General features: G+C 54.6%; 3 protein-coding genes across 5 annotated transcripts; 1 reads left to right on the top strand and 2 right to left on the bottom strand.

The window, feature by feature from the left end:
• Positions 1 to 406: 406 nt before the first annotated feature.
• DBNDD2 (dysbindin domain containing 2) lies at positions 407 to 7,367 on the bottom strand. 2 transcript variants are annotated; one of them, XM_085079366.1, is made up of 4 exons: positions 7,219 to 7,367; positions 2,353 to 2,508; positions 1,763 to 1,906; positions 407 to 997 (listed from the first exon to the last, which is right to left on the bottom strand). In XM_085079366.1, the coding sequence occupies exons 1-4, from the start codon at positions 7,259 to 7,261 to the stop codon at positions 789 to 791; spliced, it is 552 nt and encodes a 183-aa protein (XP_084935492.1). In that variant the 5' UTR covers positions 7,262 to 7,367; the 3' UTR covers positions 407 to 788. The 2 variants fall into 2 exon arrangements, with proteins under 2 accessions (XP_084935492.1, XP_084935493.1); XM_085079367.1 differs by lacking the exon at positions 7,219 to 7,367 and adding an exon at positions 3,791 to 3,975.
• A 1,231-nt stretch (positions 7,368 to 8,598) lies between these two features.
• LOC146428795 (neuritin-like) lies at positions 8,599 to 15,787 on the top strand. 2 transcript variants are annotated; one of them, XM_085079365.1, is made up of 4 exons: positions 8,599 to 9,182; positions 9,302 to 11,651; positions 12,048 to 12,195; positions 14,769 to 15,787. In XM_085079365.1, exons 2-4 carry the CDS (start codon positions 11,609 to 11,611, stop codon positions 14,992 to 14,994), a joined length of 417 nt encoding a protein of 138 aa, XP_084935491.1. In that variant the 5' UTR covers positions 8,599 to 9,182; positions 9,302 to 11,608; the 3' UTR covers positions 14,995 to 15,787. The 2 variants fall into 2 exon arrangements, with proteins under 2 accessions (XP_084935491.1, XP_084935490.1); XM_085079364.1 differs by lacking the exons at positions 8,599 to 9,182; positions 9,302 to 11,651 and having other exon boundaries at positions 11,720 to 12,195.
• A 3,082-nt stretch (positions 15,788 to 18,869) lies between these two features.
• On the bottom strand, positions 18,870 to 21,399 carry SYS1 (SYS1 golgi trafficking protein). The gene is made up of 3 exons (XM_085079368.1): positions 21,197 to 21,399; positions 20,489 to 20,556; positions 18,870 to 19,912 (listed from the first exon to the last, which is right to left on the bottom strand). Exons 1-3 carry the CDS (start codon positions 21,356 to 21,358, stop codon positions 19,672 to 19,674), a joined length of 471 nt encoding a protein of 156 aa, XP_084935494.1. The 5' UTR covers positions 21,359 to 21,399; the 3' UTR covers positions 18,870 to 19,671.
• Between the last annotated feature and the right edge of the window lie 4,520 nt (positions 21,400 to 25,919).

Raw genomic sequence — 25,919 nt, 5'->3', positions numbered from 1 at the left:
GGTACTTCCTGCACTCCTGTGGAGCACTAGGGGAGCAGCTGCTCGTGTTCTCTGCTCAGCCCATTTGCGTGGGAAGTCCCCAGTGTGCTCATGGCTGGTGGTTCCAGGTCACGAGCACCCCAGCCCTGCTCAGGCCAGCTGTGCCTGTGGCTCTCTCCTCTGGAGGCAGAGCCTGAATTGCTCAGCATGGTGACCTGCTGCACCAACAGCCCTCCTCTGCTGAGGTCTGTGCTGTCTGCTCCTGCCCTGAGTGCAGGAACCATCCCTGGGCTGTGCAGCAGGAGGCTTCATTTGCTCCTGCATGGCACAAATAGCACACTGGCTTTGCACTGCTCTCCGTCCTGCAATCCACTCTGAACCCTCATCCCCCATGCTGTTTTCTCCCAATGACACACACAACCACTGCTTGGTTAGATCAGTGTTATTTCTCTCTGTGCCATCATTAAGTGCTTATCTGGTCAGAACTTTGTCAGTATGGCAGGAAAAACTGGGATCCTAAGGGGTGTTTTTCTGGGAATGGTGGGCCTGTGGGATGCTGAGGATATTGGGAGAGTGAAGCAGGGGGTGTTAGCAGCGAGGCCTGAAGAGTTAATTTTGGGAGCTTACAATACCCCTTTCCTTCTCCTTTGGCTGCCAGGAGAACACGTGGAGGAAGAGGAGGGGAAAATCATCTCTCCCCTCTGGCAGGGCAGCAGTCCAGGATGGGGTTTACTGATCACCAGCAGCTTTCCTTCTTCTGGGCTGGCAAGTCCGTGCAGAGGAGGCTGGGAGCAGCACAAAGCTGGCTGCTAGCTTCTCACCACCTGCTCTTTGGGACTGTCCTCCTGCAGGTCCTCCTCATCCGACTGCACCACGGGGGTCTCAGCCCCCTCCTCGCTGGTGTCCAGGCTGTTCAAATCTGTAGAGGCAGAGGACGTGGAGGAAATGCGAGACTTGCTCTCGGCTGCATTGGGCACTTGCAGGGTGATGTCCTCTGGGCACTGGCTGGCATCTGCCCCTGGACAAGAGAGCAGTATGAGAAAGAAAAAGGCTTTTGGAGGTTTGTTGCTGCTTAAGCTTCATGGATAGCCACTCCAAGACTCATTCCTCAGTGGGCTATGCATTCCTTATTGCTCCCTATGCGGCTGCTGCAGCCATTCCCCACCTCACACCCCCAGCTTGGCTCAGGGCAGTTGCTGCACATTCCTTCCCCGTTTTTGGCAGTGGAGCCTTTTGCATCTTGCCTGAAACACGGCTCAGAGCCATATTGTGTGTGGCCATTGGGTGCAGCAGGCGAGGAGACATTTGGTTTGACCTCACTACAGTGTGTGAGTGAGGAGGAACATGCTAGCAGCCTGGGCTTTCCCTGCAGACACCAGCTCAGCTCCCTGGGATCTGGCTGGAAGGTGGGGAGGTTCTGCAGCTGTCCTGCTCAGCCAATGAGCTCTGCAGCATGATAGGAACCTTAGGAATTGTGACAAGGCACAGGCTGCTCCAGGGAAGCTTCAGGACAAGGGAATTTGACCCACAGACTCTGGAAGGTGCCTGGGTTCTCCTGCAGCATAATGTATTTACAGGGGTCTGTATGTGTGGGCTGTGGAGGTGGACACTGATGTGGAACAGCCCAGTCCCTCCAACCTCACAGACCCAGCACCAATGTCTACCTTTGGGTGGGTGTGGATCTACCCACAGTGTGGCTGGGGCTGAGGGATAAGCCAATGTGGGCACTGGGGGCAGGAAGGACTTCCAGCCTGGCTCACAAAGGGCTTGGCACTGCACATACCTGGCAGGGACCCAACAATGCTGCTCTCCTCTGTCCCACAGCCCAGAAACACATCCACTGTGTCCTGGTCTGACAGGTCCAGCACATCCATCTGCTCCAGCATGTCCACGTTCACCTCCATGGAGGAAATGCTGCCTAAGGGGGCTGCAGAGACAGAGACCAGTGAAAAAGTGAGTGATAGTGCCAGGCAAAGGGCACCATCAGCCCTGTGCAGGCAGGACCCTGAGGAGGGAGCCTTGCCACAAGGAACTGAATTCTACTTGCTAGTCCCCAGGAAAATCATATTTCCTTAACCCTTTGGAAGCCCCTGTGTCTCACTGCAGTCTTTGTCCCTGCTCCAAACTGCTGTCTGGAGCAGCCTGCCTGAAGCCAGCAACTCTACAGGGCACCAGCCTGGGTACCCATGTGCAGTGCCTTCACTTAAGTGCTGTGAGTAATCCACGGCACACCCACACACAGCCTGTGCGGTCCTGTCTCAGTGCAGGACATGCATGTCCTGTTTAGACTGGGGATGTCCCACTAATCCCTAACTCCTGTGTCACTGTCCCCTGAAACACCCCCAGCCCCATGCTGGCACCCACAGCACTTACGTCTCCGGTGCTCTATCTGCAGGTGAGACATTGGGAAGAAGAAATCCACATCATGCTGGAAAACCTCCTCAAAGAACTTCTGCCGGTCCCGTAGTTTCAGCTGCTGCTGCTGCATTTGCTCTGCATCCAGGTTCCGCTGGGCCTGCTCCATGTCGGCTGGGGAGAAAAGGTGAGGAGAGTTGGACAAGGCAGGGCTGTCTGAGCCCTTCTGCCTGTCCCAGCTCATGCTGGATGCCTGTGCTGGATGGCTGGTGATTCCCTTCTACTCTGCTTTCGCAGCACACATTGGTTTAGTCCCCATGGATAGATGTTACACCAGAACAGCAGTGTCACCAGCACTTGCTGTGCTGGAGCCTCAGATCCCGCCCCTGAGGTAGGCAGCCAGGAATGGGGAGTTCATACGCTGTGCTCACGACTGCTGAAGGGAATTATCAAGGGGAAAGGGAGCTGGTGTGAGATCAGCCGCAGCTTGCACATGTTCAAGTTTCAGTTTCCCTGCTACCAAAGAGAGAGCTGTCTGTGAATGCTAACGAGCAGGGGAACTCCCAGGGTCAAGAGCTGGCCTTAGTGCTCCAGGCTTTCTGGGCTGAAGGATGCATAAGGAATAAAAGGAACAGGCAGCCCTGTCACCCCTGCCCGTGCACAGCCCTGCCTGTGCACACCCCCGCCACCACCGTCGCTATAAATGCAGCCGCGCCCACACTCGCAGCTTCCCGCTCACACCCCCGCTCACAGCCAGCTTGGCCTCTGCCTGCACAAACATTTTCATTCCTGTAATTCCTCACACTGTTTACTGCCGTTCCCGTGTCCCCAGCTCACGGGAGGGAGTGATGGGAGCCCTCGGGCTGTTGAAAGAGCTTGTTGCTGCATCCCTGGTCTTGATAACTCCCTTTTGCACTGGGTACACAAAATAGCAACGACCCAAATGACACAGAGAAGCTGTGGCTGGTGGCCCCAGCTGTTCCCAGGCTGGTGCTTGACCTCAGCCATTCCACATTTCCTTTCTGCTGCACTTGGCCCAACCGGCACAAGGAAAATGTGATTATTGGAGCAGGCAGTATAATAACCAAGGAAACCAAACAAACATTCTATGCTCTGCCTGAGCACGGCCCAAACCCTCTGCTTCTCCAGGCTGGGGAGGAGGGAACAGAGGGAGCAGCATCCCCACCCTGTCTGGCAGGAACAGGGGCAAGGGCAAGGGCAGCAGGGGAGCTGGCTGTCAGCAGCATAGGACCCCAATGGGACAGAGGTGGTGAGCCTGGTGAGATGTAATGGAGATCAGCGTCACATCTTCCTGAGAGCTGTTCCAGGGCTTCTCTGCATCGTGTTTCTAGGGCATCCTTCAGTGAAACCCCATCATCTGCAGGTGCCTGCCCCGGCGGGCTGGGCTGTGCTGGCAGCACCGCGTGGGGATGCACCGTGACTCAGGGCGACTCACCACACACTCTCTGGAAGAGGCTCTGGTCCTCTTCTGGCTGCTCAGCGTCTTCCTGCACTGCCCGGGGCAGCAATCCAGGCTGCCTGATGAGGTCTTTGCCTTGGGATGTCTGACCAAAGCACTGGTGCCTGCTTGTGCTGAGGCTCAGTGTGCTGTGCAGGTCCAGGATGATGGTGCCGGTGAACCTTTTCTCACACAAAAGCTGCCTTGCTGGGTTGCCACAGCCTGGTGCTGCTGGGGTACAGCAAAACCCCTCGGCCTCCCTGTACTATCTGCAGAACAGAATGAAGCCAGGGACAAGAAGGGGGTGATCAAGGCACCAATTATGGAGCTGTGTCCCTTTAGCAGCTGGCTGTCCCAGGCAGAGCTGCGCTCCCCAGCCCAGCTGTGCTGAATCCATGGCAAACTGCCGCAGTTCACCACACCGAGAAGAGCCCATCAGGCTCCAGCTGTAGGGAGGCTGGGCTCAGGGTCGAGGCTGTGCTGGCTCCCAGATTCAGGTGACAGACCAGCTCTCCACGGGACACCTTGCCAAAGTGACCTCAGTGTGGAGGTAAGGAGCAGAGTGTCCAAATCCTCCTGCAGTCCAAATACAAAATGAACTAAACTGCTCTTGGGTGATGTCCTGAGTGCAGTGATTGTGGCTGATCTGGGCTGTTAATGCTCTCCCCGGCACGTGACCGATACTCGGAGTAAATGTGCTTGGGGAGAGTGATGACGGCTGTTGGTGGCAGCATTCCTGTGGGCGCCAGGGTTTCTCTTGAGGGAGAAATTAGCAGGACCTGTTTATGAACTTGTTTTCGAGCTCTCGTCGGGTTGTTGGGCACGAGCACTGAGATCCCATTATGTAAGGAGCGCCGGCAGCGGGAGACAGCAGCTGGGGCCGTGCTTGGCCCTGCCTGACCCGTGACCGCGGTGAGAGTCGGGGATGGAGCCTTCCCCCCTCGCAGGGCTCTTCCGGGCCCAGGGCGGGCGAACAGCCCTTCTAGTGTGGCTGCCCCTCAGCAACCCTCGCCGGGGAAATAAAGGAGCGCGGCGTTCCCTGCCGCGGCCCTTCCCCATGTGACGGCCGGGTCACACTCCGTGGCTCTGAGTCGCGGGGATTGTCTCATCCGGCTGGCATGTTCCCACCGCGGGACACGTTCGCACACACAATGCGGCCCCTGTGCACCGTGGGGGATCTGTCGGTACCTGCTGGTGGCCTGGCTTTTATTACTATTGTCATGGTTATTACTACAGCCCGCTCAGCCAAGGGGCTGGAGGCTGATCAGCATTCAGAGCCAGGCTCTGCCCCGCTGGCTGAACCGCCCAGCGCGGCTGCGGCGGCTCCGAGCGCCCCGCTGCCTTCAGATCCTTCCGGCTCTCACGGCTTATTCGCCAGCGCAGCTTGGAGAGGAACTGGGGCCAAACACTGGTGCAGAGCTTGGGAGGGCAGGGCAGGGCAGGATCCCCCCCTGGGAAGGGTAGGCAGGGATTTCCTTCTCACCTGCTGCTAGGCAGATGCCCACAGGGTGGGCTGTGGGCGAGGAGGATAGCCCCACCGGTCCCTCTGCCCTGCCAGGGCACACCGAGGAGCCACCCCTCGCGTGGTGTGGGTTCGTGGCCACGCTGTGGTGGGGAAAGGCGTGGGAGGGTTGGCTGAGAGGCTAGGCTCTGTGAACTCTCCCATCCGCACCTTCGCCAAAGCAGGCTGGGAGAGGAGCTGCTCCTGGGATGCAGTTTGGATGGGGCAGGGGCCAGACAGGGCTGGAGGGTGCTGGGAGCACCAGGTCAGGGCGCAGTCGGACCCAGCTGCCTTTCTGCTGGGAGGGGATGCACTTTTCATTCCTCACGGCCAACGGGATCCCGGCACACCCCCCTCTGTGCCGGTAAATAGGAGGGGTGTGTTTGGGTTGGGAGAAGGATTGTTAGTGAAGGCACAAGGCCAGGAGAGGATGGGGTTGGCCTTTTCTTGAGGCCACAGCTCTGCAATATCTTGCAGAGATTTCGAGGGATTTAAAGAAGGTTCTGAAAAATAATCTGGTCTGTGGAAAGGAGCAGCAGGTGTTGGGGAGGTGAGCAGAGTTTAAGTGGGAGGTTGCTCCAAGCATGGGTCAGTTCCCTGGTGAATTAAATAGCTGGAATAGGCTACCTTTTTCCCTTCTCCCTGAGCCTTCCTGGAGCCCAAACCCCTGACTCTGCTCCTCCAGAGAAGCCCAGTATGCCCCACTGCCCCAAACTTTTCTCCTCGCCAGGTCTGGGAGGAGATGGGTGAGGGACGATGCAGCTCCTCAGCTGCTATGGCATCTTCTGGGGAGCTCTGCAGAGATGGCAAGCCTTTCCCTGTCACCCTGCCCCAGCACAACCCCTGCGGAATAAGGATAACTCCCAAGGGCTTTTAGCTCCTTTAGCCTTGAGAGAAGCGGCTGGTGGGGAGAGCTGGGAATGCCCCAGAGAATCACGCAGTTTCAGGCTGTGCAGAGATGGGATGCTCAGATGCCGGCTGCCTGAGTGTTAATGCCCTGCACAATTCTCCATCGGCACGTCTGACCTCGTGTTGCAGCACAGCAAAAAATAACCGTACTCCTGATGAGAGGAAATGCACCAGGCGAGTGCGAGGGAGGCAGTGGTTTTGGCAGGGCTGCTTGCTGGGAAAAGCAGGGGGGAGGGAGGGGATGAGAGAGAGGACATGGCACCTCGTAACCCCTGTGTGTGCCGTGGTTTCATCGCCTGCACTCCTGCGAGCGATCTCCAAATCCCCTGCGTCTCAGCACTAAAAATATCCCTCCCTGCCGCCCGGAGCTCCTTCCCCGGCAGAGGCTGTGTCATAAGACCCTGCTATTTGCGGGGCCTTGCTTCCTTTCATGCGAGGAGAAGCATGAGAACGGGGCAGCGCTGTGCCCGAGGCACGGCAGGCACGACCCGGGCACGGTCCCTGGCAGGCTGCTCCTCTACAAGCCCCGGTCCCCCGGCAGCCGCTAGCCCCGCCACTCGCCAGTGAGTTTGCTCTGCTCAGCATCCTCAGCTCCGCGGGTACGGGGGGATCTGCTCCTTCCGCGAGCCACGGGGCTCCGAGGGCTGCCGATGCCACTCCAAAGCAAGCCCGTGACCCAACAGGTTCCCGAGCTCTGCCACTTCCCGAGCAGGTGTCCCTCAAATCCCCCCGCTGCCCGAGTATTCCCGTCCCAGGCACGGAGCTCGCCGGGCAGCCCCTGCCCTAAAGCAGCCGGGCAGCGTGGCCGGCAGCAGGTTGGTGCAGCGGGGGGGGCTGGGGGGCGGCCGGGGCTGGAGGCTCCGGGGGCGGCAGGTGCCGCACAGCCGCTTTGCCAGGGGCATCAAGTGGGCGCTGCGGGGAGGATGGAGGGGATGTGGCACCCGAACCCTGCCCGCCCACCCGGTGCGGTGCCCCGCTCCCATCCTGCCGAGCCCACCCCGCGCCGGGCACTTACCGGGCAGCCGCCGGCTGCGGCTCTGCGCCCCGGGCCCCGACATGCGGCTGCTGCGACCGGACCGGGCCGGGCCGGGCGGGGGGACGGGGCTCAGTGCGGGCCCCCCCGCCGCCGCCGCTCTCCCAAGCCGCGCTGCGGGGCGGCGCTCAGTCCGGCGCGGGGCGGTACCGGCGCGCTCATCACCGCGGCACCGCGGCCGCGCCTCCCCTCTGCTGCCCCGCCGGGGTCCCGGACAGCTGCTGCCGGGGTCTCCGAGAGTCCTGCGGCGGGAATGGGGTCTCGGGTCCACAGGGAGAATCAGAAGGTCCCCGTGAAGGGTCCCCTGGCCCCCGTGGAGAGCAGGATCCCAGTGCACCGTACCCGGCCCTCTGCGTTCCCGGGACCCACGGAGAGTCCCCAGGCAGGGTCCCTGGCCCTGATGAAGGTTCCCTGCAGAGGCTCCCTTCCCACCACAGCCAACCCAGGCAGAGATCAGTGCCCGCAGTGGTGGGCTGCAGGTGCCCTGCTCCGGCAGGATCTGTGCCCCGTGTGGCAGGCGGTGGGCAGGGGGAGGCGGGGGGAGGTAGGGGATCTGCCTGGGCAGGGAGGACAGTTACCATTCATGCTTGCTTTTTCTTTGCTTATCTTCTCAAAATGCTCTGCTCACGCTTTTCCGCGGGAGAGAGGACAGCATGATGTATTGATGGGCCAGGGGCTCCCTCCCCGTCTCTCTCTTGGCCTTGTGAGACCGTTATCCCCAGCAGACCCCACTCTGGGGTGTTTTCTCCCACGTTCAGCCCTGCACATCAGGGCTGCTCCTTGGCAGAGCCAAGGACTTGGCCGCCGCCTCCTTCCTGTGTCTCAGCAGGGTGAGTCAGTGCCTCGCCGTGCCCAGCTCCAGCTCTGCCCGGAGCCTAGTCACTGCCAAGCCGGGATGGGGGACATCCACTGTGCCCTTTGCGGAGGCTGGAAGGGAGTTTCCAGTGTCTGTGGCGTGTCCCGTTCTCAGTGTGTTCCTCTCACTGTCTGCATAACAAAAGATAACTGATTATTGTTTGCGTCCCAGCTCTATTTTGGCTACTGTTGCTTTGCTGTCCCCCCTATGTCCCCTGGGACCTCCTGCTGCCGAAAACCAGCTTTGTGCTGGGGACCCGGAGCCTGCACCTTGGGACTGACTTCAGCTTTCACGGTGGTTTTGAATTTTCTCCACGTAAATGTTTATCCCTGTCCCTAAGCACCCTCAGTCCTGCCTGATGATTTGCACCGTAGTGTGGGATGTGGTTTGGGGGGACCGGGCTGGTGTAGCACAAGTAGGGGCTTATGGTCTCTGAGGAGGTACAGGAGCAAATCTCTGCCGGGTACCTGTCGGCGCTGGCTTGTTCACAGCTCCGTGTGGCCTCCGGGCAGCATCAGCCGGTCGGCACTGTCCCTGCTGTCCCCCTGCCCTGCCCTGCCCTGCCCTGCCCTACGCGGCTCGGCCCTGCCACTGGAGGGGCGAGGAGGCAGGGCCGGGGAATTAGCTCAGGTCTCTGCTATGTGACACGTCTGTGTCTTTTGGCACCAGTCAGTACTGAGAGGCGTGGAGGCTGTTTGTGTGCACACGAGTTTCCGGTGCACCCCGAGGTCCCCAGGGCTCACTGCATCCCGAATCCCCGCTGCGGGAACGGCACATGTGGGTGCTGCCCGTGCAGAGGGACACGTTCCCAGGCCCCTCACTGTCGTGGCCCCTCCATCCTGCCTTGCTGGGAGGGCGTTGGAAAAGCACTGATATCATCGGCACGGAGCCTGACTCATCCTGGCTCTTCAGCACAAGCCGTGCCGCTCAGCGGGGCACACATTTTATTCCAATTAAACAATTGCAAGCAAGCCAGCTCTACATAATGATTTTTTTTTTTTTTTACTCGTAGCAAAGCGTGCCTGCCCCCGGCCAAAAGGTGAGAGGGGACAGAAGTGACGCTGGAGTCAGTGGAGAGTCTCCACTTCTGGTACGGAGCCCTAAGCATAAGCCTTGCCAGAAACCTGCAGGGTCTGTCTCGGCTGCCGCAGCATCCCTGCCTCCCTCATGCCTCCAGTGCAGGCTCACTGCACTGCCTTGTGTCAACAGCTCTTGCCCTAACTGCAAATGCCCAGGTCACGAGCCCAGGTTGGAATGTCACCTCTTCTCTCCACGACACAGAGTCCAGCTCCTGCCAAAAGACCCCAGGCGAGCCAGCATCAAAGTGCCCCTCTCATCGGGACAAAATGTAAGATGACTTGTTCCTCCTGCCCTTCCTGCTCAGGTTTTTCCCGATTATTAGAGGTTTGGGAGGTGAGTCAGGGAGCTGCGGGGTGAAGATGGAGCTGGGGAGGAAACAGCTGGGGAGGAAAGGCAAACCAGTTCCAGGCACAGGTGAATCACTTGCTGGTGAAAATACATCTTATTCTCTGGGAGGCGTGCGTGGATGGGGCTGGGAGTGAGCTGCAGCTCTACTCCATCAGAAGATTGTGGAGTCAAGAGAAAAACAAGGCAAGACAAGGCTGCTTTTCCAGTAAATGAGGCGATACATTGCAAAGGAGCAGCCTGCAGGTGGCAAGGCTCCAGCAACCCGTGGTCCTGTGGCTCCCTTAAAAGGGGTGATTTTAGCCTGGGACAGCGGGGAGACAGAAAAACCATAAACACCCTCAAAGGAATGTGGCTGCCGAGAAACGAGAATCTCCGCAGGCGAGGCGAGGAGGGGGGAGCCTGCATGGGGTTTGCAGCACCACTCCATGCCTGCAGCCAGCCGGCTCCTTGGCCATGCCCTGTCCCGAGGGAAGGATCCCAGTTCTAGTGCTAACAGTCCCTGTGTGGTGCTAGAGGAGGCTCCTGCCAAGCCCCTGGGGTGTTATATCCCCATGTGCTTGGGCCCCACGCCATGTAGACATTCCTGGATGCCAGCTGCTGGCATGAGAGCTAGTAGAGCTGGAGGCTGTGTGCGGGCAGCAGGACACCAGCCCTAGTCACAGATGGAGCAGGCAGGGCTGGTAGAGGGTGTCTGTCCCAGAGGAATTTCCTCTCCATCCTACCCCACTTCTTTAGGGGTGGTTGAGCTATTCTGCACAGACCCTGCTCTTAGTGCCGTGGAGCAGCCCTGTGTCCTGGGGCATTGTGCAGGTTCTGGGCAAACGCCCTTGGGGCTGGCTTGTCCCTGCAGGTAGCTGTGGGCATGTGGTGACACCTCTGGGCCAGGCTCTCCCCTGTGTGTTCCAGGCTGGTGACAAATGGAATGTGCTTCAGTGGCCTGGCTGAAATGACTGTGCTGCTTGCTTTTCTTCCAGGACTGATGGTCATAGAGCACGTGGCGCTTGTCTGTAGATAAATTTTGTATTTCATTGGTTTTGCTGCTCTTTTGTAAAGAAATAGTCTTTGTTTTTCACACCCCAGCTCTCTTTGCACTAGATTTGGGTAAATTCAGTGTTTGCAGAGTTGTGGTTTCCAATTGCTCCAGGTTCCTGGGGCTGGAGTTGTCTGGGGGTGCTGGCACAGCTGTCCCGTGGGTGGGGGTACCTGTGCACAGAGGGGTCCCACATATGAAGGTCCTGCTACTAGTTGTGTTTGTGGACTGGTGCAGAGCAGTGTCCCCAAGAGCAAAGCTGTCACCAGCAAAGAGTAGGGTCTGACATGACCAGCCTCCACAGTAATGCCACCAAAGCAGGCAGGAAACTTTCTGCTGCCCTTCCTGCTGGAGCCAAAGAGATTCCTGGAGTGAGGGCTAGGATCAGGCCACCGAGATGCAAAATTCCAACTGATGCCACAAAGCCCATGCAGCCTTGGGAATTGCTGGAGCCAGGGTCTGGACAGAAGGTTTTGGAGCTGTAGGTACTGATGTTTAAGCCTTTGACTATTCAAATGCTCTGGCCTTTGCTTCCCACCTTTCATTGCATTCCCCTGTGCTGCTCAAGAGACTCAAGCCAAGCAAAGAGATCCTCGCCCTGCCTGGATTCCTGCTGCTGGCAGCGGGCACTTGTCCCGTGTCCCCCCCTCGGGTGACACCTGCAGTGGGCAGGAGAGGCTGTGGTGGGCAGGCGGCAGGGGGCTTTCGGGTGAGGATGCTGGTGCCGGGGGCCGTGGGCGCTGCTGCCTGGAGGTGCATGCAGTATGTGGGGAGCGGTGGGTGCTGGCAGAGTCCTGGCGGGATGCGATGCGGGGAGGTGCAGGGCTGCGGGATCCCGGGGCTGCGGGGTGCGGGGCAGGGGTGCCCTCGCACGCTCGTTAGCCTCGGCCCAGCCCCCTCCTTAATTAGCCACGGCCGAAGGCTCTCATTAGCGGCGACCGGGTACGGTTGCCCTCCCCGCGGAGGCGGGAGGGAGGGGAGCGCTGCCGGCCCCGGTGGTGTGGGCACCGGCAGCGGGAGCGGGGCTGGAGCCCGAGCCCGGCGGAGCCGGCGGCGGGATGGGGCAGCGGCGAGGCCCGGCAGTGCTGCTCCTCGCTCTGGGTGAGGGGATGCCCGGGCGAGGGTCGGGGCGGGGGGACCGGGCGGTGTCTGTGGTGTCCGGGCGGGGGGCGATGCGATGAGGTGTCCCCTTCTTCCCTCCCTCTCTCCTTCCGTCCGGGCGGGGTCTCCCCGGCGGGTCCCGCTGCCGAAGCCGCTGGCCGTCCCCCGCCGGTCCCTGCCCGCCGCCCCGGGCCGGGGGTGCTGGGATGGCAGCCCGGACTGACTGGGCTCGGGTCGGGCTCCGTGTCCGCCGGGATCTGAGCAAACGCCGGCAGCGCCGGGGCTCGTGGCCGTCCTGCATGGAAGGGGCCGCTCGCCGAGCCGGGGCACCCCGGGGCAGAGGTGGGCTCTATCTGCAAAGGCGCCCGTGCTCACTTCGCCCCCCGGTGCTGGCAGGGCACCTGGCCGGGCTGCTGGCAGCAGGACCCTCCTGTGCCGACGCTTACCGGGGCCTCTCGGACTGTGTCCTCAAGCTGGGGGACAGCATGGCCACGTATGAGGAGGAGGAGAGCATCGAGCTGCAGGGGCTGCACCGAGTCTGCAGGTGAGTACGGTGCTTGGCCAGCCTGGCTTTTGGCGTTGCCCCTGTCTGAATTCTTCTGCACTCCTGGGTCCGGTCGTGCCTGCACACACACGTGCTCCACGCCTCACCCCGGTTTCAGATAGACCCGGTGAGCTCCCTTTATCCATCCATCCATCCATCCATCCATCCATCCACCCATCCATCCATCCATCCATCCATCCATCCCCTGCCTGTCTCCCACCGGAGTTTGTATCCCTGGTCCTTGGCAGCATCTCCAGCCCCCAGGACTGGTCCCATCAGACCCTGCATGCCTGTAGCCAGGAGGAGCGGCGCTGGCAGGACCCAACCCGCTCTGCAGCCCTGGAAAATCTCCCCTGGACCCCAGGTTTCAGGCAGTGATGTGCAAGTGGCTGCTCTGCTCCAGGGCTCAGCGCTGCCGGGAGCAGGCTGCACCGGGCACCAGGTGGGTCCTGCTGCCCAAAACAAGCCTTCTCCCTCCCTGTCCTTCATTCTTCAGGCTTGGATTTGTCCCTGCCGTGGTTTGCCTGAGTTTGTAGCGATGCCCTGAGATGACGATATTGGTAGGACGTTAACTTTAGCGGAACTGAAGAGCTGGGTAAGAAGGGGTGGTGGTGGGCAGGTTTGGGGAAAGGTCCGCTTAAAAAGCAAACAAGCATAAACGGCAAGGTGGATGTAAAATGTTTGTAGAGATAAATGGAGGCAGTTTTGTGTCTCCAGAGCGAGCTGTGGGGAGTGAACAGGAGTTACAAGGAAGTGCAGAGAGCAATGATGGGAAACCCTGGTGCCTGGGGGTGGTGGAAACCTGGCAGAACAGGGTGGAGGGCTGAGTGCCCTGCGGTCAGGCTTTCTGAGCTGCTGGAAACCACGCTGCAGGGTGTGACCTGCTCTGTATTCCCTCTTCTCCAGGATACAGCCTGGATCAGGATGAGCAACTCTCTGGCACCTGCCTAAGGTTGGGTTGAAATGGGAACTGCTCTGGTTTGGACAGAATTGATACTTTTGGGGTTTTTTTTAGAGGACGCTTCTTGGTGTTAGAAAACACCCATCAATCAGCCCAGCCCATGATGCTGCTGGCTGCTGGAGGAGATATTCCTTTGCTGAAGCTCATGTGAAATGTGCGAGCTGAGGTTTTGTTACAGCTCAGAGGCACAGCCCATCACCGAACAGGTCCTGGGATCTTCCACGGCAGGAAGCTGATGATGTCCCAGCTTCCTGCCAGGAAACATTTCTGAATTATTTGTCTTTGACACTCAGCCTTATCCACTGCTGCTTGCATTCCTGGTGCCGCGGTCCCCTCTGCAGGAGCGTGGGTGAGGCATGGACAGGGAGCCAGGAGCTGCTGCGGGGGCTGGTGGTGTCTCAGCTCTGTGTGCAGCGCTGCCCCAGAGCCGGCCGGGCAAGGTGCTTGCCAGCAGCCTGCCTGCCTGAGCAGATGGGGGCCGTGAAGGGTGAAACTCTGGGAATTGCCATCCCAGCTGAAAGCAGATCCAGGCAGGAGCTGCCATTCCCCTTCACCTTCCCCCAGCTTGCTTTGCCTGAAGACATGGGTCAGGTTTAACTCTTACCTGTCCGAGCTGCTTTCTGCTGCCGCTGCAGATCGGGAGGGAGCGCCGGAGGTTGCCAGGGTTGGCACCAGCTTTTCTCATTATCTGGGGACGTTTATTCTGCCACAGTGGCTCGGTTTAATGAACTCCCTCACAGCTGGTGTTCTGACGTAAGCCCTGGGTCTAAGCAAGCAGAGTGCCCAGGTTTGCCTGTCTGCACAAGGTGTCATCTCCAGCACAGCGCACTCAGACAGCACCGTGCTGTCCTTTTCGGGTGCATGGTGTCCCACTCAGCCCGCTGGGCTGCATCCCCTTCCTGAGGGGTGGCATGTGTGTCTGGTGTGTTGACAGGCACAGGGAAAGCATGAGAGCAAGGGCTCCTGCCCTCTAGGCAGTCCCCAGCCCATGTGGGACAGGACAGCAGAGCAATTCCCTGTTTATTCCTGCAGGACCATGGATTATCTTTGTCTGTTCTGTCTTTTTTCTCTGGTACTCCCCAAAAGCCTCTTTCCACTGAACCGCTTCTACTTGTGCAAGTAATACCCAGCAGATAAATGGAGACTATTCTAATGAGAACAAAGTGAATACCTCCTCCTGCCCCTGCCCATACCTCAGCTAAAGCTGCAACAGTCTGTGGGAGCTCTTGTCCTTCTCCATGCTTTGTGCTCCCATTTGCCCTTGACTCTGCTCAGAGAAAGCTTGGAGAAAGTGATGAATGAGATGTGCTGGGTCTTTGTTTGCAGCCTGTGTGAGATACTCAAGGAAACATTTGTTGATGGAAAATAATGGATTTTATTGACTTCCAGAGAAAAGGGGGGGAAAAAAGGAATAAATAATTTCAGTGTTTTGAGATTTGGAGTTTTAGCCAAGATGTTTTGGCAGATGATGGAGGGGATGAATAGTCTGGGCAACTTGTACAAAACACGAGGATTGTTTCTGCTCGGAGGCTGAGGGGAGCAAGGCTCTGCCTGGCATCCAGCACTGTGGGAGTGCAAAGGGACTGACAGTGTGATGTCTCCCTGGCTGCAGGTACTGGGATGAATTCCACACCTGTGCCCTGACAGTGCTCTGGGAGTGCCAGAAGGAAGCAGCAGCCGTCTGGGAGATGCTGAGAAGGGAGTCCCAAAAAACCAGATTTCAAGGCAGCTTGTTCGACCTCTGCAGCCCCAGCACGGCACAAAGCTTTGCCTGGACCCGTGTTCCCAACATTTCCATCCTCAGCATCCCCCTCATTGTCACTTGGCTGAACTTATAAACTGCAGCTCTGTGAGTATCCCAGCAAAGGTGGTGGCAGTGTGGCATGGCATCTTTCAGATCTTTTTCCCAAACCTTTGAGGAATACACTGCGTGAAGCTCAGAAACTCCCAGCTCCTTCCTGTGCCTGTGAGACATGGAAGAACTCGGCAGCATCTCCATGGTGTTGAAATTTCTCTGTAATTTGGAATAACTCCTGTCCTTTTCTGCCTCAAGGCACAGGCACAGATCTGGCTGGCTGGAGAATTTGGGGACTTGTAGATAAGGGGCAGAGGATTTGGGGAAAAATGAATTCTGGAAAAAAGGATGAATGCTGGACACTTTTGCACTTTTTCAATGGCTACTGGAAGGAAACCTGTTAACTTTGCCGACTCTTTCCAAACTCTCCAGGTTTGTGATTTGGGCACCCAAGACAAGATGGGTATTTTTACCACTGCTCTGTAAGGTGCAGGGGATGGTGTCTGTCTGGTCACAGGCTGAAGGGAGACCATTACTGCCCTGTACTGGCCTTTTTTCTTTGAGGACATGGTAAAACCCCTGCTGAACAATAGTCATAGTTGCATGACTTCTCTTGCACACATCTGAATTCCTGAGTAACTTATGTGTTGTGTGTAAATCCCTTTTCTAAGGACATAGAGGTCCAAAACATTTGCGGGTGTGAGGGAGTATCAAGCTAGGAGGACAAAAGGGATTTGTATCAATTCTCCTGCTTTAAAGCTTTCCCCAAGGTACCTGTAAGCAGCTCTGTGGATAAAAGTGTGTAATTAGAGTATTAAAGTTTGTTGTAGAGCCAACAGCATGGCAGAAGTTATTTGTCCTGGCTCTTGCTCAACACCACAGTCTCCTCTTGTCTCCTTTGTGGCTCAGAGTGTTGTCAGTTTTGCAGCTTCAGTACAAGCATGGAAGTACATGGAACACAGAGGTGTCTGCAAGTGATTTCTGAGTATGTTAGCAAAACACGACACTATCATTGGTTAGCCTAAGGCAGTCTGTGTTTTAAGGATGCTGATGGATCTCTGTGCCCTCTCTGGCTACACAGGGCCATGGGGTGTGTGCTCTACAGTGTGAGCAGGGGACCCAGGGCCCTGCTAACACCACAGATCCCACCAGATGCATTCCAGGCAGTGGGAAAGCTTATAGAGCAAAGGATCTTTTTGCTAACAATGATGTTGGGCATGCTGCTTTCCTTTGGGATTCATGTTCTTCCTCTTACCTTCACTCAACACTCTGCTCCTGCAGCAGCAGGAGAGAATGAAGAAATTGAGCCAAATTCCAAGAAATAAGCCAGGGAGGAGCAGCTGGTGTTCAGACAGCAGTTCAGTGCACCTTGGCTTTCTACAAACAACAGAGTTGTTACTTATGTATTCAGCACTCAGCATCTGGGGCACAAAGCCTTAGGGTGAATAGTGGAGAAAGAGTAAATCAGAACATGGTAAAACCTGGAGTGAACCACTAGGACACTTCATTTTTTCTTCTCACTCCACTCCAACATCATTGCTTGCTGTTTGATCCTGTTCCCCCCTCCCCCATTATCTCTTGTGTCTGGTGAAAGTTGAAGCAGGGGCGTGTCATGTACAACCAAGACTGGAGTATTTTGGATCCAGCTCCTGTACCTACTCTTTGTTTAAAAACAGCTCTTTAATGACTTTAGGAAAAGAAATACACACAGCCCCCTAAAACCCCACAACCCTTGCCTTCTCTTTGAATTTGGCAATTCTTCTCTCTCAAAATTTTCTGCATTGAAACAGCTCTGAGGAAAGGGAAGGTAAAAGTATCAGATCTGCAAATCTTCTCTTTGCAAAACCATGGATGCAAATGGCTGACTGTCACTGCCACTGTCTCTGAGAAGAGCAGGTGTTGGGACATATCTTCCCTGGAAGCAAATCCCTCAACTATTGCACACAAACCTCCCCCCCCCAAAGATTCATTAAGAAACAAAGACCATCTGCCACTGTTCTGGTATGGAGCAGCAGATTTTTTTTAAAGCCAAAGGTGCTTCTAAATCTGACTGAAAGCATGTGACAGAAAACTAGGTCTCACAGTATGGGAGTGATGAGTTTCCTCAATCAGTATTTCATTTTTAGCAGAACTTCCTCCATGACTAGGACAATTACAGTAGAAGTCCTTTGAAAAAAAAAGTAATACCCCCATTCAGTTTTCCTAGGCAGCCAGCAGCCCTTCAGAAAGATTTCTGATCCTACAGCACACTTCATGCTGATGCAGTGCAGCTCCTGGGATGTCCTGCAGCCTCAGTGTTAAAGCCCCATTTGTCAAGGATTCTTCTCATGGCCTTGCTATGAGTTTTTCCAGATACAAAGCTGTCCTCAGATTTAAACCCCCCCAGGGAAGCTGCTGAAGCAGTTATAGCATATCTTGTGTATTCAAAAAGAAATGGGTTAAGTGTTCCTTAGTCCAAAGTCTTCACCTTTGTTCTTGCAGGGGAACAAAGGTGGCAGCTCTGTTTGTAGAGGCCCACAGCAATTCTGGGAGCAGCTAGAAGAATGTGGCTTTGTCTCCTTGCTCTCAAATTCACTGTAATTAATCTTCAGCTCCCACTTGCCTTAAGAACAGCCCCGAAGAACACAGGAGTTCACACCACACTTCGGTGTAGTATTAAGCCTTGAAGTAAACCTGCAAACTTTCCTTGTCCCTGCAGAACTGGGATGTTCTTTCTCAAGAACAGCACCAAAAAGCAGTAGAGGACAAAATGACCCTGAAGGAGCCTTAAAACATGACTAACAGCATGCCAGTGCTTGTCACCCCGAGGCAGAGCTGCCCTCTGCTCCCCGCCCTCATCCCAACCACATGCACAGTCCCTGCTCCTTTCTGAGGGAGATACTGGCACCTACTGGAGACCAGTTATATCCAGGCTGAGGTGACTGGGAGAAAGGCAAGTATCCTTGTATGTGAGAAATGAGCAGATTTTGAGAAGGGATTGACTGCCTTGCTGCAGGAGCAGCCCTAGGAAGTTATCTTGGGCTGGCCCTCCAGGCTGGCTCCTGCCCAGAGAAACACCTGTGTAAACTCTTCCCTCGGAAAGGCTGCTGCTGCTTGAAACTATGCTTACATGGCCTTTGGTCAAGAAGGGCTCCTGGTGAAATCCCCCAGTATAAAAAGTGCTGGTTACTATTTGTGTAGATGGAAATCCTCCTCTGAAGGAGACCTGCTGAGTATGTAAAGCAGCAGGATGCCATCCTGCCCCAATTTACAGTGTCTGAGTGTGAGAGTAGGGATTGAAACACAGCTCAGCTCCCCAGTAACAAAAGTCAAAAGAGCAGCTTCAAACAGTTTATCAACTTCAGTCTTGCATCATCCCACCACTTTTCAACACGCTGAATTAGCAAATAACTTCTGCAAATTAACATTTACAAATATTAACATACAAAGGGAAGTTACTGCAGCAAGATGCTGCACGGGAGAAAAATCTGTGTCTAGACCTGGCTTTGGGATTGCATGGCCTGGCCATCCCTCAGTGGAAGCCAGGCAGTGTGTGGGGCTGCTTGCTTGGGCTGTTGGATCTGGAGGAACGACCTGGCTCTGGCCCTTCAGCAGTAAGGGAGTGTCCCCGCCTGGTGAAGTTTATTTGAATAAATAATGTGCCTCTAAATAAAGGCACATCCTACTATTTCAAGGAATAACAGCAGTCTCTTACTAACATCATCTCTACCAGGCCAGATCTGTTGCTAGACTGCTGAAGCCTGACAGGAAGGCCCAGACAAAGGGGAAGAGCATCATGGCTCCAGGACACCTTTGCAGGCTTCCCCAGGACAGCTCCAGGCTCAGGCTGGACATGTGGAGATCCTGGACTGCTGACACCCCCTCTGAAGTGTGATTATGCCAGCTCAGTTCACAAGACAGCACTCAATGATGCCTTCCTTTCAGAGCAGAGGTATGAAATGTTTATTGTAGGAAATTTTATGTGCCCCAGAGAGTGGGCACCTCCCAGCCTTGTGTTCTCTGGCTGCATCCTTCTGTTGCCATGGTACAGACACTCGTGGTATTCCTTGAAGTGCTCAGCTTCCCAGGAGAGCCGTAACACTCACAGCAACATAATATTTTTATTATTACAAAAGATTTCTTCAGCAAACTGCTGTCTGTCACCTCTATGTATCAAACATGGAAACAGCAAACAAACCCATCTAATGTTACAGGTTATTTAGTGTCTCAGCTGGTGATTCAGGTAAGTACAACTATTTTCTTTCTCCCCATCCATTCATTTCCTCGACTCTTTTCCCAACCAAAGCCCAAACAAGTCACAGATTGGGAGCAGCAACTCCCAGCCCCACTGCTCACCGTGCCAGCTCCCGCAAGAAGAGCTGACCATTGTGTTACCCACACAGGGCACTCCCACATCGTTAAATTCCAAATGCTCCTCACGCACCAAGTTTTGCTACCTGGCTTTTAACAGTCCCATGAGTGAAGAGCTTAAGGGAACACTCTCCATACAGTCATATTAATACTTTGTGTTAACAAAATAAACATCTGCTCCTCCCCCGTTGTCAGCTGATGCCAGAGGAGACGCTCACACTCATGCAGTCACCGAGGTCCAAAAAAAAAAAAAAATTAATCATAAAGTCTAAACAGACCTGCTGTGCTTCTTCAGGGATGATTCTGAGGCATCGGATGCACTTGTGCTGGGTACAATGACATAATGCAGCACGCTGTTGCCAGAGCCAGTCTATACGTTGGATTTGGGGGCAGAGTTGAGGGGGATTTCCCGCAGCTCTATCCTCATGCACAGGTACTCCCCGATGGCTGCCATCAGCGCCGTGCACACGATGTGCACCAGCCACCACGTCAGCGTCGAGGGGAAGCGTGAGTTGTAGATCCAGCAGCCCAAGAGGTGGAAGAAGTGAACAGTGACGGTGAAATCCAGGCACTGCTTCCCTCGGCGGATGAAGTACAGCAAGCCCAGGGCACTGCAAAATAAAGATAAGAGATTAATGAACTCCACCAGACCTATGGAAAAGGGGGTGCAGCAAGAGCTATCAGCAGCTGATTATGTAGTTGTTTTAGAACTTCTTCAAATATTTGAAGAATAGGTTGTTTCTGACCTCCATCCCAGCCGCTGCAGCAACACTGACAGGCTTACAGCTTTTTAATTACATGATGGCAGGGAAATGAGATTTCAGTGCAGAGAACAGGCAGGAATTTTTAAACTATCTCCCCTAGTAATCTCTGCCCTGTGGTAAAATACATTAGTGTTTATATATCAGTCTTTGCTGAGATCCCTTAATTCTAACTTTTAGAAAAATCTCTCACAGAGGCAAATCTCATTCCCAGCTGGGAAACTGAGGCAGTGAAGTGAAATGGCTTTTCCAGGTTCTAGAAAGCCAAGAGTCAGCAGTCCCCAGCTGCCCTTAGCAGACATGCTTAAGCAGGCACAGGGATTTTGGGAGATGTTTGGAGAGAGGCAGTACATCACACTGAATTCTTTTACAGTTTAATGATACGAAAGGACAAGATGCAGGTGCTCCAGCTAGCTGCAGACTTACCAGGTAAGTGCATTGAGGATGAAAGCCATCATGGAGAGCCTCCCCGGCGGGGTTGAGAAGCCTAAAATCTACATGGGACTATTAGTAGGAACCCGCGGCACAAATCGCAGCCCGAAATCTCCCGTGGCACAGCCCTGCATGAGTCAGGATCTACACGAGGAGCTGGGCATGTCTCTCTGCCTGGGGGCACCTATGGGAAAGGGAAAGGTCTGGCTCTATGCTGAGGGGAACCACCTAAGCTGAGGGTGCAGTGTCCATACTGGGGTTGCCTCTAGGGGCAGGGGGAGTTGTTTTTATGCCGAGGGTACCTATATGGGGTGTCTCTATACGGGGATATCACCTATACAGCAAAGTGCTCTCCCTCTACAGAGGGGCACCACCAGTACAGGGTGTCTGTCTCTATATGGGGTTACCACCCACGCACACCCGAGTGCTGCCCCTACCCCGGGGTACCACCTATTTACAGGGACAACTCTACCTCCATACCGAGAGGTATGACACCTAAGACAGCGGGTCTACGTACTGGGGGGCTGCTAAAAGGCTAGGGAAGCTCTGCGCCCACAGCGGGGTGCTCCCTGGCAGAGGGCTGTCCCTAGCAGCAGGAATGCCGACACGGGAGCGGGCTCTGTCCTCCCCGGGAGAGCCTCAGCCAGCCCGCCCCGCTCCAGGGCCCTGTGCCCACGGCGACCTGCCGGGGCGCGCCCTCACCTCGTCGCTGAACACCTGCTGGAGGGAGGGCCCGGTGCTGCCCAGGGTGCCGAGGAGGGCGAGCCAGAGCCCGAGGGAGCTGTAGTATCCCGCCTGCAGCAGCACCATCTGCGCCACGATCAGCGCGGGGTCCCACACGTAGCTGCGGAACTGCGCCGCCATCGCCCGCCCGCCGCCCGCGACGGAAGTGCCGCCGCCGCCGCGCGAGAGCGCCCCCTGGCGCGGGGGAGGACCTGGTGCTGCCCCGATCCCATCCCCATCCCCATCCCCATCCCCATCCCCATCCCCATCCCCATCCCCATCCCCATCCCCATCCCCATCCCCATCCCCATCCCCATCCCCATGCCGACGCCCGCTCGCTCCCTACGACCCCAGCCCCCAGCCCCCCGCTCGCTCTGTGTCCAGTGAACAGCACCAGCTCTCTGACTTCTGCCTGCCCAGGGCATCCCCAGCTCTGCCCCCTGCCCGCGGTCAGTGTCTTCAGTGACTTCGCTAAAAGTTGCTTAAAAGACAGAGTCCGTCACACTCCGCCCTACCCCTTCTGTGATCAGCTCTTGGCTGGGGGTGCTCGTTTTGACCCGCGGTGCTTGCTTGTCTCCAGGTATGAGAATTGTCACTGCCTGAACAGGGAAATTCCCAAGGCTGTGTGGGACAACAAAGGATTTTGGAGATAAGGCTTCCCCAGCCTCTGTCCCTGCCCATCTGTGCTGGTGTCAGTGTGCTCAATAACGCGGCTGAGCAGCCCTTGCTAAAGAGAGAAATACCAACCATACAAGAAATTATTGTAGCCGGGTATTTCCTTTCATTTCTAAACCAGTTCCTGTAGGCACTGAGGCTCTTGGCAGCTGCTGCCCAGCTGTGCTCATTTTAGCTTTAGTTCATCGGGCACCAGGATGTTGTTCTGAGCCCTGGTATGCCCTGGCAGCACCTTTCCGTTACAGGGCTTGGTTGGCTTCTTTCGGGAGGTTTCTTCTGGTACGTGATTTCTTCTGTTTAGCCTCATAAGATGGCCAAAGTCCCTCATGCTCTGCCCTACCCCTTCTGTCATTGGCTCTTGGCTGCTGGGGCTCGTTGTGAGCAGTCCTGCTTGCTTGGCTTCAGGTATAAGAATTGTCACTGACTTAACAGCAGAATCCCCAAGGCTGTGTGGGACAACGGAGCATTTTGGAGACAAGCTCTTGGCTGGAAAAAGGAGAGGAGGCACCCCCGGGCTGTTGCGGTGGACGGGGGAGTTGCCACAAGAGCCGTTTTCACCTGGAAAAGAGTGGAGGAGGAATAAAAAGGGGAATCCAGCTTCTATGAGTGGTGGTAGGCTCACATCAGTCGTGGGTGTGGAATATGCTGGCTATGGGAACGCAGATTATGATCTCTGACAGGCTCTCATGACGTTTTTTCCATGCCTCTTATGGGAAGTTCCCTATGCAGCTTTGCTTTCTTTTCCTCATTCTGTGAATTTCGCCATGCTGAGCCAGGTTTGACACATTTTGTTCCCTGTTCCCGGACCATCTCCTAGGAAGGATTGTGCAAGGCAGAGGCACGTGTATGGTGGACGTGGGCCACTGCTGCTGAGTTCTCACTTATGCCTTTGGAGAATTTATTTTTGCAGAAGCTCCAGCCTTAGCCAATGCAGAAATGAACAGGGGAAAATCCCAGTCTGGTCAGGGCTGTCTGCCACCAACACGTTGCTGAGCATAAATTGTGACACTCAACACTTCCTCTGTTAATTCTTGGTAGAAATTGGTTTCTTTTCCTGAAATCTGCTGTGTTTGGCTCTGAGAGATGTGCAAGCCATCACTTAGATATTAGTTCTGACTTACTTCTTTCTTTTATAGTCCCTTGTAGGACTAACTTTCCTTTGCCAGCAAAAATTTTGGCAGTTTAGACAAAGCGAACTAAAACTCCAAGCTAGTGGAGGGCAGGACTGTTGGTATCATTGCTGAATGTGTTCCCACAGCCAAATATCTGATTTACCCAAAAGTCCATGGTATCACAAAATGCAAGCTGGTGTTTTGGGAGGTGTTGACTTGAATTGCTTTGGAATTCGAGGCTCCTCCCTGCTTGGTTGCTGCCCTGTGACTGAAGGCATGGCATGGGCATGGCAGCAGCAGAGCCTGCGGTGTGATTTGAGGCTCCCGCCTGCCATGGGTGGGCAGAGTACCCATATGGACACCGTGAAGTGCTGTGGCACAAAGACATTGGTGCTGCGACTCAGCTGCAGTCCAGTCTGTGAATTTGTTTCCTGACCAATTTTGTGATGGCATCTGGTATGGTCCTGTCTGTTTGTCAATGTTCCTGATCTGGCTGTATCTCCTCTCCAGGCTGCTCCAGCATAGGGCACTGTGCCCTTCTCCTGGAAAAGAGGGTGTTCTCTCGATGGGGTGTCTTGTCCCACCCCTGCTCTGTGGAATAAGGTTTAGAGTGGACCTGGAAAGCAAACAGTACTGGGGAATTAAATGGCATTCTTAACTTCCCCTTTCTTCCTCTTCAGTTTAAACAAAAAGTTGGAGACAGCTGTGAAGGGAACACGTGTTAAAGAGGAAAAGGATGTTGAAACACAGAGACCATGATTTCTAGGGTGCCACAGTGGGTGCCTGACTTCTGTTTAGAGTGTCCTTTTTAACCAGTGATTGTTCTGTGTGTGACACCTGCATGTTGTGAAGAGCAGCAGGTGGACAGAGATGTGGCAATAGGACACCGCAGGACTTGAGGGTGTACCCAGATCACATGAAACTATTGTGGTCACTTCTTTATCAGGAGTGTAGAAAAAGAATGCCCTATTTAGCCAGAGATTCTTTCCATAAGAAATAGCTGTCTAGGAGGGTATTGTTTTTCCTCCCCAGGAATTGTTGCCTAAAACAGGAAGCTGTTTATTTAGGTGATCTGTATTTCACCAGCTGGTGTACAAAGGGCGGTGCTGTCTGAATTATCTGTGCTTGAGTTCATTTCCCTCTTGACAGGAAGGTAAGATTTGTGCTAAGGTCACCTTTGCTAAAGGGACAGTAAGGCTAAGAGCACACAATTCCAGAAAAACTCAGCATTAAGTGGCTCACACCGTGGGATGAGAGTTTTCAGTCACTCCTCTTCCTCCACCCACGTGGTGTGCAGGTGTGTTTTTTCCAAAGATTTCAGTGCACTGAATGGACTTTGGGAGTTTGGAATTTTCAAAACTCTACATAAGATTTCTTTGTGCTTGAGAATCCTGCTCTAAGCTTGTTTTAAAATCTGCCTGTAGGAACTGTGCTGAGCTTGGCTGGAGAATCTCTTTTCCTGATTAGTGGAGTAGAATTTATGATCAAGAGTTGTCTAAAGGGCCCTGCATGTGGCATTCTCAAGATTATTTAGACATTTCCTGATGTGCCATGTAAAATTGTGATTCCCCACACCCTCCAAATGTGCTGGATTTTGACACTCCATTCCACTTCCAGCATGTTTAAGTTGTGTTGGTAACTGACAGCTGTTTATTTTTATTTTCAACATGAGGATTAAGTAACCCTTCACTGTTGAGCAGTAGGTTAGGAACAATGGTGGCCAGCCTGTGTTATTTCTCTGCCAATTATAACTTTTATATGGAGAAGGCAACTGACACACCTTGAATGTGAGAGTTCATTGCCTGGAACAAATGTGTTTCTCAACATGCATTTTATTTTTCTTCTGCCTCTCTCCCTTGTAATGAGGTTTCAGGAAGGGACATTTCAGTGGTGTATTTTTGCTCTCTGGCCCATTTTTCCTGTTGCTCTCTGTGAGTGTCATATACCCACGAGTTTTCTACATTATTCCAGAGAGGGGAGAATGTCAGCATTTTGAAAGGGAGCACTTGAAGGGCAAAATGAAGGCAGCTGTTTTATGGCCATAAGCTTACAGAACCATATTTTTATGGCTGCATTTCCTCTCATTCTCTTGAAATACAGTCACAGAACACTTCCGTGTGTGTGAGGAAGGGAGGTGGATCTACACAATGCACTTTGAAAGTGTCATCAGTAAAGTCACATAAATTTGTTATCAAGGTTGAAAAGTACGTTAGGGTTGAGTTTAGCTTTCTCTTCTGTTTCCAGAAGCCCAAGATCAGTTTGCTTGAAGGACTGTGCACAGAGGTGTGCCTTGCATGGACAGTGTTTGTGGTCCCTGAGCCAGGCAGGCTGACTCCTCTCCATCCTATCACAACAGAGATTCCCTGGGAGGGAAAACATCCTCCTGTGCCATGCAAGGGGATTTTTTGGTGGAGGGAGTGTGTGTTGAGGGGTATGATAATGAGGAGTTCAGTATATTGTGCTTGTTTGGAGAGGAAGTTGACAGATGAGTGAGCAGTGTTTGCAGCCACAATACAGACAGGTGGTTTCGAAAGCATCTTTGTGGTGGTTGCTTTACCTGGAAGGAGGTGTAGAGAGGCCATGGCTACATGTACACAAATACAGGTGGCATTTAGTATTTCTTGCCACCTTGTGCTGCTGAGGCTGTTTCCTGTCTGGCAGATGTCTTGGTATGGATCACTCTTTGCACATTTAACCCAATCTGTGTGCTCTTGTTCCTCACCATCTACTGCTCCCCACTTCTGCTGAGTGTCCAGAGCTAGAGATTTGTGTGAGCTGGGCTCCCTGGCTGCACCAGGAATGATTTTTAATAGTTCCTCTGTGTGATGAAGTGAGGGTAATAAGGAAGGGTTGTAACCCAACCTGCAGTGCAGATCCCTCCCTCATGGCCTTGGATGCTGAGGTGAGCTAAAGGG

This window comes from Lichenostomus cassidix, chromosome 20 (assembly GCF_008360975.1).
Source record: "Lichenostomus cassidix isolate B80296 chromosome 20, HeHo_3.0, whole genome shotgun sequence".
NCBI lineage: Eukaryota > Metazoa > Chordata > Aves > Passeriformes > Meliphagidae > Lichenostomus > Lichenostomus cassidix.
This window is presented reverse-complemented; position numbering and strand designations above follow the sequence as displayed.

Coding starts and splice junctions, on each gene's coding strand:
- LOC146428795 (XM_085079364.1), top strand. CDS start 11,858: ATGGCAGCCCGGACTGACTGGGCTCGGGTCGGGCTCCGTGTCCGCCGG. Junction 12,196..14,768: donor GGGCTGCACCGAGTCTGCAG/GTGAGTACGGTG, acceptor CCCTGGCTGCAG/GTACTGGGATGAATTCCACA.
- SYS1 (XM_085079368.1), bottom strand. CDS start 21,358: ATGGCGGCGCAGTTCCGCAGCTACGTGTGGGACCCCGCGCTGATCGTG. Junction 20,557..21,196: donor AGCAGGTGTTCAGCGACGAG/GTGAGGGCGCGC, acceptor AGTCCCATGTAG/ATTTTAGGCTTCTCAACCCC. Junction 19,913..20,488: donor ATCCTCAATGCACTTACCTG/GTAAGTCTGCAG, acceptor TTTATTTTGCAG/TGCCCTGGGCTTGCTGTACT.
- DBNDD2 (XM_085079366.1), bottom strand. CDS start 7,261: ATGTCGGGGCCCGGGGCGCAGAGCCGCAGCCGGCGGCTGCCCG. Junction 1,907..2,352: donor GCAGATAGAGCACCGGAGAC/GTAAGTGCTGTG, acceptor CTGTCTCTGCAG/CCCCCTTAGGCAGCATTTCC. Junction 998..1,762: donor CATTGTTGGGTCCCTGCCAG/GTATGTGCAGTG, acceptor TCTCTTGTCCAG/GGGCAGATGCCAGCCAGTGC.